This window comes from Papaver somniferum, chromosome 11 (genome assembly GCF_003573695.1).
Source record: "Papaver somniferum cultivar HN1 chromosome 11, ASM357369v1, whole genome shotgun sequence".
Lineage (NCBI taxonomy): Eukaryota > Viridiplantae > Streptophyta > Magnoliopsida > Ranunculales > Papaveraceae > Papaver > Papaver somniferum.
The window spans coordinates 92,570,417-92,581,493 of NC_039368.1; the positions used below are offsets into that span (position 1 = coordinate 92,570,417).

The 11,077-nt window shown below is 35.4% G+C and overlaps 1 protein-coding gene across 3 annotated transcripts; it reads left to right on the top strand.

Annotated features, from left to right (window-relative positions):
• Positions 1-294: 294 nt before the first annotated feature.
• Positions 295-9,494, top strand: LOC113323001 (EH domain-containing and endocytosis protein 1-like). Of its 3 annotated transcripts, XM_026571224.1 has the most exons (18): positions 295-737; positions 920-1,138; positions 1,243-1,335; positions 1,891-1,943; positions 2,853-2,949; positions 3,439-3,512; positions 4,249-4,363; positions 4,967-5,077; positions 5,859-5,935; positions 6,648-6,714; positions 7,115-7,180; positions 7,490-7,597; positions 7,704-7,834; positions 8,013-8,079; positions 8,245-8,312; positions 8,471-8,564; positions 8,734-8,804; positions 8,938-9,494. In XM_026571224.1, the coding sequence occupies exons 1-18, from the start codon at positions 588-590 to the stop codon at positions 9,224-9,226; spliced, it is 1,950 nt and encodes a 649-aa protein (XP_026427009.1). In that variant the 5' UTR covers positions 295-587; the 3' UTR covers positions 9,227-9,494. The 3 variants fall into 3 exon arrangements, with proteins under 3 accessions (XP_026427009.1, XP_026427010.1, XP_026427011.1); XM_026571226.1 differs by lacking the exon at positions 295-737 and having other exon boundaries at positions 996-1,138; positions 1,243-1,318; XM_026571225.1 differs by lacking the exons at positions 2,853-2,949; positions 3,439-3,512 and having other exon boundaries at positions 297-737.
• The last annotated feature ends 1,583 nt before the right edge of the window (positions 9,495-11,077 follow it).

Sequence of the window (11,077 nt, forward strand, 5' to 3'; positions counted from 1 at the left end):
AGCATTTGAGAAGATAAGAGAAGGAAAAAAGGCCGAAAAACTTCCATTGCAGAACTGTGTGAGTGTTGTTTGCACCGATACAAACTTATAAGACTGGAACAATTGTGGACGAAGCTTAATTCACTAAACCACGTAGTTGCCACGTTACGCTCGTGCCAGAAATCTGCCATGTGCATCGCAGGCGTGACAGCTAGTACGGTGCGAACCATGGTTAAAATTCTAAACTTTTGGTGTCGGACTACAAAGCACCCGCTTCCGAAATAGAAGACGCAAATAACTCAAGAGCATCTGAGTTTAGTTTTTTTATTCCATCCAAAGAAGGAAGGACATCGATAACGCGGGAGAGATCGCTGACTCCTTCTTCATCTACTTCCCATTTTTAATTTATTAGAAGATTTAGATTAGATGGAGAAGAATTCCCATTTTCTCTTCTTTGAATTAACCATTCATTTTTCATTCAACATTTCTTTTCTCTCTCATATTCTTTTTTGTGAAGAATCAAAATTATTTGTCTCCTCCATTACCGTCTCGTAATCAAAGTTTTGCCTAGAAATCGATACAGATTGTGGTAAGCGGTGGTGGTGGTAATGTCTTGGCTTAGGACTGCTGTTAATAAAGCTGTTGAGGTTAGTGGCAAAAACAATCTAACTCGACATGTTCGTGATTACGCCGATACTGTTGTTCAACATGCTGGTCAAGCTGTTGCTGGTGGAGCGAGAATTTTTCAGGATCGCATTGTAATAATCCTTCTAAAACTCTATTACTCTTTCGGATTTCTTAATCTGTCCAAGATTGCATTGTAATGATTTTTCTTGCATTATCATCCTCAAAAGCATTGATTCTTGTCAAAATTAATTAATTCTCGTAATTAGTCGGGAAAATACCATTATATCAGGCTTATAATGTTAAAATGTTGCAGGGAACTCGAAATTTGAAAAGTTATAAGCAAACTATAAAGGGATTAGAAGAGATATCCGTTTCGTGCAGAGGGATTGAGAGAGTACAACTATTGAGACGATGGTTGGTTGCGTTAAAAGAAATTGAAAGAATATCTGGAGATTCTCTTGATGAAAAGCCAACAAGTAGTGAACCTCAAGATTATAATGAATCCAGGGGTTCTCCTAAAAGACCTACTCTGGTGGGTAAAGTTTCTTTGCCTTGTTTTTTTTACTCTGGTTGTTTCCATTTTGGTTGAAAAGTCCAGTGTAGCTAATATCCGCTGCATTTGTTTGTTTTGGATAGGTTCTTTATTATGATTCTGATATGGTAGAACCTGTGAATTTCCAAGATGTGTTTCTGCATAGTCAAGCTCTTGAGGGTATGATATTGTCTATGGTGAGTTGTGTACATGTGGTTGGTCTTCAGTATGATATAAAACAGATGGAATTGTGTTGGTAGTAGCATTGTGTAATGTCTCTATGATATCTTAGGGTACCCTTAGAGTGCAATTGCTACATGACCCAACACAGAGATGTTGTCCCTTTTATGGCATTTTTTGGCTGGTTGTTTTCATACGAGCTTGAAAAGCCAAGGTTAGTCCTTGTATATATATTGACGATTTCAGGATTTCGTTTTCAGATCGGCCCAGCCTTCAGAAAAGGTTATGCTGTATTTTTTTGCAGATGCTGTAGAGTTGTACCATTTTTATGTATTTTTTACCCATGCACACTTGTTTGCAAAGCATTATAGTTTGAAAACTTGCCTTGGTAGGGAACGGCGACATGCACTACATCTTAACCATTTGCATTCTTTTGGTAATGAAGGCACTATATTATTATTAGAAAACATTTTGAAGAACGGGGACTGAAATTGTTTCTTTGGACAACCATTTGAGTTTGTACTTGCTAATGACGGAGGTTAACCGCAGGTTAAATCTTTTCTATTATTCAGATACTTGAAAAACCAGATGAGGAAGAAGTTACTTTACTTTTGGAGATTTTTGGGTGAGTTTCCTCAATTTCGTTTTTCTGTTTTATATTTGCACTTCGCCGGCCCTAAAACTTCCTGGCTAGAGAATTAGGATCTGTTGTAAATTTTGTTCGTGTGTTTAATGCTAGATGAATGTCCACACCATGCAAACTGGATTATATATACAGATATGTTAAGGGAAGGAAACAAATCTTTGCTAGATGTCATTAACACTTCTACATTTAACATCTATTGGACTATGTACTTGTTCATTTGAAGGTCAGGAAGGCCATAGCATACACCATAGCTTTAGGTCTTATAGTACAATAAATCCTGATTTATCAAAAAAAAAGAGTTAATGTTCTTGGACCCTTGTCTTCACGGTTTCCCAATTCAATTGTGCAGTTAAAGGATTTCTATGCCAATAACGGTGGTACTAGTTTAGTAGGTGCCATTCTAGTACCTTGGTAAAGTCACAACCTGTGGTTGAAACTCGTCTATACTTCCTCAGTAATCTCACCTAGAATCGGAGTTCTGGTAGAGTTCAATTCTTGTTGTTTTTACACAAATACACATTGCTTTCTTTTGTGAGTGTACTCTAATCCCATGGTAGGTCTCATCAATCATCCTTATCAATTCTCATTCAATTTTCTTTTGGAACAGAGCAATAGTTTTAGTGAAAAGAGAAAAGGATTTGGTAAAAGAACAAAATCATTCCCCACAATATATCTCTGTTATAGTCCTACACTGCCTTACTCTGAACATCCCCTATCCAACACTAAACAGCCTATGCAATGAATTGCTGGGAAAAATAGTTACATGTAATTTGGTATTAGTATTTACTTCCTCAGTAATTCATCTCACTCGGAATTGGAGTGCGTATGGCTTTAGTGATTCTGAGCCAGAAAAATAGTTTATAAAGTGTAACCTTGGGTTGGCTTTAGTCTTTGCCTTACAGGAGGGAAGGAGGTTCACAATGCAATCATGCACAACATACAAGAACTGGCAAGAGCATTTGTTTGCTACCAAGATGAAGTGTTGGTAAATATTACTTGAACCATTTATAGGATGTCACTGATTTTTTTGCTGATTATGTAGTATTAGATCCTCTATGATAGTTCCATAACCACAAGTCAGCGTCCCTATATTTTATGAAATAGGTCTAACAACACCAACTTGACTGATCAATTTTTTTAATACTGTGATAAGTTGCAAATATAGCGCAAAAATTCATTTCATAAGCCGATTAATTTTCTTGATGCACGTACATATGGTTTATGCAATTTTTTGTGAGAGTTTTATATTGATGGTATTCCAGTTCAAGCATTTTATAAAAGTATCTGTTTTTCCCGTGGAGAATTATTCAGGGATGTGATATATATATATATATATATAGCACTCTATCTCTCCCTTTAAATAGATAGAGTGCAATATATATATATATATAACATGTAAGTTATTACTCAAAAATGTTGCGAACAATTTCGTGGTACGTGAAGTCTTATGGGTTTGTCAATATTTTTTATTTAGGTTAAGCGGGAAGAATTGCTTCAATTTGCACAGAGTGCAATATCGGGGTTGAAGTTAAATGCTGATATTGCGAGGTGCTTAAAAATTCTCTCTTTTCAGAAGTTGAACTACTTTAAAGTCAAGGGGGATTTTTGGTCCCCCACAAAATACTTACAACATCATCAACTGATAACAACTAACACTGCATATGCTTTTGAGGTGAAAAGTGTATTAACTATTAAGTCTAAAAATTTCATTATTTTGAAAATAAATTAAAAAAACTTTACATCTTTATATCTTTCAAAATACAAACGGATTTTTGCGAAAGTTATATATTCAGTAAGCTTTCTGAAATATCCGCATAATAAGTAGAAATATGAAGTTTAGGTCACTTCTCTATTTTGATATTTCTCAAGGGAATGAGGTGTGAAGTCCTCTAACCCTTTAACACTAAATCACAATGTTTTAGTTGTAACAAGTACCATGTAGTAAAAAGTTATATCAAAAATGTAGATGATTAAGGTGGCCCTGGACCAGATTATAGCAAATGGCTGTGCAAGAACGCGTAGGCGATACTTACTTGATAATTTGATTAAACGGTCTTATTAACTCAATCTTCCTTGAACACTGATGAGTGAGGCTGATTTGTACGTATCAAGAATTGTATCAAGGTTCAGGTGTCCGTTCTTTGGCTGGTTAAGTTTGTTTATGCTTTGCACATACATGGCCGAGTTAAATCTAAATAAAGTGCCTTGCGGATGTGTTCGTGGTTAGGTTGTTAATGTTGAGTTCCTCTTCTACTTTTCTTTTAAGTTTACTTCTTGATCTCAGAATAGATGCTGAAGCCTCAAATCTAGAAAAAAAGCTCGAGTCAATGAAAGTTTCCGCCTTGCTTCCTAATGAAGATGATGAATCATCTGACAAAACAGCTATTGCGTCAGTTGAGGTAAGCTGGATTTAGTCACCCACAGCATAATGCGACTGTTTTGATGGACCAGGTTCTCTTGTGACATGTTGTTGCACATGCTTTGAGGTTTCTTGTAGTTTCTTATCATGTTAGATTATATAGGAATATAATCTTCTGTGGAAATTACAATCCAACTCTCCGATGCCTAGATTTTTTTTAGCATGCTTTAGTGTTTTTTGTTAAATGCTCATCATAATAAATAGAGGGTTTTGCTATAACAAGTATGATTTTACATCCAATTTTCGCATCTGCTTGTTATGGTTGTCTTCTCTGCAGTTTATTGACTGATATACAACATTGTTTTTCGAAAATAAAAATAGAAAACACGATTACAGCTCTAACATTTAGTGAATAACTGAATATTATGTTTCATGTATGAAAGAAAATGGTGTTCGTATAGATATTCTATTCTTGAGACATACAATTTGGTAAGAAGCTCTGGAAGATAACACCATTATAGGTATACTTTTCCGGAAGTTCAGCTTCACACTATTCCATCATGGAAGACCTTATAGCTGGTCCAACTTATTTGATTTAAAGCTGTGCTTGATAATGGTTATATCCACATGCTTCCCTCTGCAGGCGCTAAAAGAAGCACTGGCAGATATCCGACTTTGTTCCAGAATGGAAACTCTTCTACTAAAGAAGAAATCCCTAAACAATGGGGACTCACCTGTGACTCATTCTCAAAAGGCATGCTCTCTTTTTCCTTTTTTCATTCCTTTTCACATTAATCTTGTAATTTAATTTCTTAAGTCATGTATTCATGACCTTGTACATTTCTGTTCTCCTATCTTTTTGTGTTGTAAGAGAGTGGTCCTTGCATCCTTCCAACCATCTCATCGCAGTAGGGAAGTTTTTCTCCTTTATAAGAGTCCAGGGCTCTATTTTTATTGATTGCGAAGATAATGTAAAAAAAATACTCAGGTGGATCTAGCAATCACAAAGATTCCTGCTGTAACACCAATTAGGCTGTTAGTATGTATTTTCACGGCCAAGTGTAGAAATTTTGAGTTTGAATTAAGAATAACCCTGCTAGTTGTTTGCTGGTTAGGTATCACCTGCTCTCACCTGTAGTTATTATTTCAACTAAGATGTAGAGTGAACTGTACTTCCCAGTAGTTCCTGTAGTCAGTCTTTCAAATAAGGTTACATTTATTTTTCTTGACGACTGCTTCTCATCTTCACTGGACATGCGACTGTTCTCAGTATAGTTTTCTATTCTTATCACTGACGGAAAGATTAATAACGACTCTGGTACAAGAAAGAAATACTTCAATACTTGAATACTTCTGCTTCTATTGTAACAAAAGATATCTTACCAGGGGTATTGTTACATCTTAAGTAAAGCCCACTGTGAATTACAAACAACAAGTTCTGAATGGCAAAAGTATTAATCCTAACTAATCCTGTTAATGAGAATTTCATTGTTTTGGTTATGTTTGGTAAATTTTATTTGCTGATTGCTGTACAGATTGATAAGTTGAAGGTCATATCAGAATCTCTTGCTAACTCAACCATGAAAGCTGAAAAACGTATATCTGATCACAGGTCTGAAGTTGGTAAATCGTGTAACCTTCAATTTTTTTTATTCTTTTTGCGTGATGCAAATTGTTTCTTCTCAGATATAGATTAACTGGGTGGAAATACTTGAGAATTAGAAATATGATTGAAAGAAGGAAAAACGATAAGAATGTTGAAGTATGATTTAAAGATTGAAAAATTCTAAAATCTTTAAAACAATCTGAATGTGCAAGGGTGCTATAATTTGAAATAAAAAAAATCTGATGATTAAAAAAGGTAAACAAAATTAGAAATATGATCTCAGAGCGCGAATGATCTTAATGACATTCTGACCTACCTTATCATAACTTTACTTTTTGAACTTTCTGCCTCTAACAAATATATACTGTGAGCAGGCAATACTTATAGTTTAGAATAATGATAAAAGTAAAGAAAAAGAAAGAAAGTAGAAGTATGATCTGATAGCATGAATAATCCTAAAATTTTATTTACATTATGACTTACCTTATCATGAATTTACATTTTGAACTTTCTACCTCTAATAAACATGCATAATGGTATTGTTACTCTGTCTTTATGTGCTAGGCTGTGTAGTCAAACTCTATAAATATGTGAAACGTAGTCGAAGTTAATTTGTAGTAGTTTCATAAGTTGTTGCTGTTTAAAGATGATAATATTTTCCTTCTCAAGTTTGACAATCTAGAAGTTTGTGACCCTTTCTTTGCCTTGTTTTAAGCAGGATTCACAAAGAAGAGGCCCTTAGCTTTCGTGTGGCTAAAGTTAGTGAAGTTAGTGAAGCTGAGAAGGTACACGTTCTTGTAGAGTAGTTTTTCCGTCTTAGTTTTGACTGCCATGAGTTATTTTTTGGTTTTGCTTTTTGATTATTGCATTAGACCATTCCTGAGTGTACGATCACACTTTTTAGATGTAGGAACTGATTGTCTATGCATCTGTTGTGAGTTTATTCATCAGGAATTCAGGATCAACCACTTCTTTTCTTAATTTTTTTACTTTATATTCACAAAAAGATTACATGGTAAATAAGAAAGTCTCTATGGTTGGCTAGTTAAATGTTGTTTTACTGGGGGCTCTGTTACCAAGGATATAAACCTGGCGCCACTTATATTGCGTCCCTTTTCTGGGCTTTGGTGGTCTTTTGGTCCATAGGAAATATACTCAGAGCTACATTTCATGCCTCTTTTGCAGGAACTGGCTACTGAGATTTCAGCTCTTGAGAAGCAAAAGGAAGAACTTGAAGCTGAATTGCAAAAGGTATATCTCCTCTTTCAAGTCATCTTATATAGTGCAAGTTTCGATGCACTTGATGACGACGGGCTTAAAGCTATTGTTAATGTTTGAAAATGTCCTTTAAAGAGCGAACTCCAGTGGCAATCGATTTTGTATAGTTCATTGTTCTTAGCAAGTGAGTTTAGATGGGTTAACATAAGGGCAACCATGAAGCATGCATACTCTATACTTGCTGTTACGATTTGATAACGGCTAGTATAAAGAAACTTAAGTATGTACCACCAATATAGATGATGGGGTAGAAACATAATATATAATTGGCACCGATTACAGGTCAATGGTTCCTTAACTGCTACTCGTGCACGCCTTCGCAATGTCAGGGAAGAGAGAGAGCAGTTTGATGAAGCTAGCGATCAAATTGTTGCGCACTTAAAAACAAAGGTCTGATACGTGCCTATGTTACAAATATCAGTGAGTAATATTTTGTGTCCCTTTGCATTGTTAAAGATCTGATGATTTTCCCTTCAAATATTCCTTTGGATCTTAGGAAGATGACCTATCGAGATCAATATCTTCTTATAGAGCAGAAGCTGATGTTGTCAATACATGGATCAGTTTCCTGGAAGAGACTTGGGTTCTGCAGACATCACATACAGAGCAAAAGGATGAGCAGGCAAAGTATGCCTGATAGTCTGTCTACTTTTTGTTTGGCAATTATCGGTGGTTATGTTCTTTTAAGCCCTGCTATGTAGTGAAAGTCTTGTATTCAATTCTAGTTGACATATTTTCAACCATGTTTCACTATTTAATGTATCCTTGCACATACGCTGATCCTTTACTTTTTTAACATGCGAAGTGAGGAATTGGCGAAATATGGTGATCAGTTTCTGAAGTTGGTCATTCGTTATCTTTCTGCATATGAGGTACTCCATTAAACCATCAAAGTATCAATTTTCTTGGATCTGTAATCTTTTTCAAATTGCCTATCATTGCTTTAAAAAATAAAATAAAATTGCTTATCGTCATTATGTCGTCAATTTATTCTCTTTCTTTTATCTTACTATTATGCCACATTTTTTCCTTAACAGGTAGAGTTGGGGCCTCTTATCAACAATATCAGGATTGTCGTGAATAACTTGAAGGTTTTGAATCAAGGGTAATGCTTTTTCGTGCCCAAGTGGTCTCATAAGTTAAGGCGATATGCTAACCTCTTTATATTGCTAATAGACAAAAATGAATAGGAAAAAGAGAAATAGAGAAGACAGAAGAGACGACCTCATCTTACATAAATTTTTATGTCCTGTTCTTTTGCAGGGAAGAGAAGTCTCTTAGGGGAAATAGTGACAATCCTGTAGTAACAAGCTCACGCAAAAGACTTGAAGAGGAATATCTGGATTTTGAATCGAAGGTACATTGCCATCTTCTCCTACTTCTGAAGGAAGTTCGAATTGTTTTTCTCTAGTCTTCAATATGTGAACTTCCCCTTTTGCTACCTCTGAGAGTTCACGCTCATATTCCCCGTTGTAAAATTGATTTCTAATGTATATGTTTAATGCACCTTCTGTACTTCTTCGCAGATGGTGACAACTTTCAGTGTTGTGGATGACATTAAAGAGCAGTTCTTTGCCCAACAGGAAAATCTATCATGGTATCGTTATTGATTTTAATATAAACAAGAACTAGCATCCTATTGTTAATGAATTATGTGTTACTCTCAACTCTCAAGATTTACAAAGACAAACCCATTTATAAAATGTTCATCATAATATGTGATGGTCCAGGAAAAATGAGCCAAGGGTTAAAGAGTTGTTTGCTGCGATTAATCAAATAAAAGAGGAGTTTGAGTCTATTGAGAGGCCAGTTCTTCAAATTGAGAAGAAAGTCTCGACGCCGAAGGCTGTGACCCCATCTAGAAGAAGGTTGCAGAGGAGTTTTTCTGAATTACCTGCTCAGAGAATCGAAGTTGTACCCGTCGAGAAGGACGAAGATCCCCATTCTTCTTTGGTGAAGGACCGAAGGTCATTAGACTCCGAAGCTGAATTGGCACCTCTGGAATTTCTACAAGACTAGCCGAGACTATTCAATAAGGTACTGAGGTATCTTTGTACCATCATATGACCAAGTCCCCCCTGTATACACAAATTAAGCTCACCGGCATCTATGCTTGTTTGAAGTGCACATTTTGGCCAAACTAATGGCTAAGTTTTGATCAAATACCATTAGATTAGAGTGCACAAAACTTATTTCCCCAGTCAAAATTATCAAGCAAATATACATTATTTCCTACAAAAAAATATGTTTGAGGATCAAGGGTGAGTCCTGGTGTTTGGGACTGAAACAGAGCACCTGAGTGAGCTTTTCTTACCTAGTCCATCGCATGGGAATCGAACTTTGGTGATATTTAAACCCTGTACTTTGCTATATTGATTGATTTAACTTGCCATTTCCTCCAAAGTTGGGAGGTCCAGAAAAAAGCGGGTTAAAATCTTTGTAATTTGGAAAAGATCCGTGGAGATTGATTCTGTTCCGATACATTTGGAAAAGATCCGTGGAGATTGATTCTGTTCGCAAAATTAGGCTAACCCCAATCCATGGATAATCCATAATATGAGGCCCTTAATTAAAAGAAGTTTAAATTTAGGTCCCGAATTATTAAAAGGTCTTGATACCCTTATGCATATTGTCAAATCCATAATTAAATAAAATTAAATCTAGGTCCAAAATTATTAAAGTATAGTGCGATGTGTAAACAGAAATTACACATGCATATGACATGTGTATCCATAAGTTACACATCCTTATGATATGTGTATATATGTGTGGACTCACACATGCGTATGGCAAGAAACGGTTATACATGTGTACCCAGAAGTTACACATGTGTATACATGTGTAACTTTTTATCACATGTGTATACATGTGTAACTTTTTATCACACATGATATATGTATGTTTATCTACAAGTTACTCATCAATTATACATCAAAACTACACATACGGAAAATACATGTATTACTTTAATATTCATTTACAACAATTTTTTAGCATGTGTAACTAGAATTTACACATGCATCTGTCTAGTGTAATTGAGAGTTACATATGCATCTATCTATTGTAATTGAGAGTTACACATGCGTCTGACTTGTGTATTCAGTGTCAACTCTAGTTCCAGCGAGACCTAAAATATAACAACAAGCAATTAGTTTTTATAAGATTTGAAAAGGCGAGGGTACCCAAATATACCTCAAGCTAAAACTTTTCCTACCTATAAGTCCTTTCTCCGAAAGTGATAGTCTATGGACTGAGTCGAGACAATACAACTAATCGGTTCAACTTCGTGTGATCGTCTATGGATACGAGATCGAGACAATACAACAACAAAGTATGTTTACTTGATACAAAGGTTCGGACTTAACCAAACACAATAGGATTGCTTATCAAGTAAATAAGAATTAACGTTTGTGTAATTTACTTTAATCATAATAAAACAATTATAATGAGGAATATAAAAGTAAATGACACAACAAGATTTTGTTAACGAGGAAACCGCAAATGCAGAAAAACCCCGGGACCTAGTACAGATATGAATACTCTCAGGATTAAGCCGTTACACAAAATTACACTAACTTCGTATAGTTGAGACCAAATAACTAACCATATAGTTCACCTAGTTCCGTCTGTATTCCCACGCCTCCAACTTATAAATAAGTCACGTACTTGGAACAATTCCTTTGATTCGTATTCCAAACAGTAAAGGAACAACAAATATGTTTGGTATCAACTCTATTCAACCAAGTGATATTAGTCGGGAAAAGGCTCTTCCGTTTATCTCAACATAAACTCCTTCGTCAGGTCCTTAGATCTATCTTATGTTCAACCACCCAAAGGTAATCGATTAAGATTAAGCCAACAACACCTTTA

Bases quoted from the DNA above. Each gene is read 5' to 3' on its own strand.
- LOC113323001 (XM_026571224.1), top strand. From the start codon at position 588: ATGTCTTGGCTTAGGACTGCTGTTAATAAAGCTGTTGAGGTTAGTGGC. The intron at 1,139-1,242 runs GTGGGTAAAGTT...TGTTTTGGATAG, and splicing joins CTCCTAAAAGACCTACTCTG to GTTCTTTATTATGATTCTGA. The intron at 7,598-7,703 runs GTCTGATACGTG...TTTGGATCTTAG, and splicing joins TTGCGCACTTAAAAACAAAG to GAAGATGACCTATCGAGATC.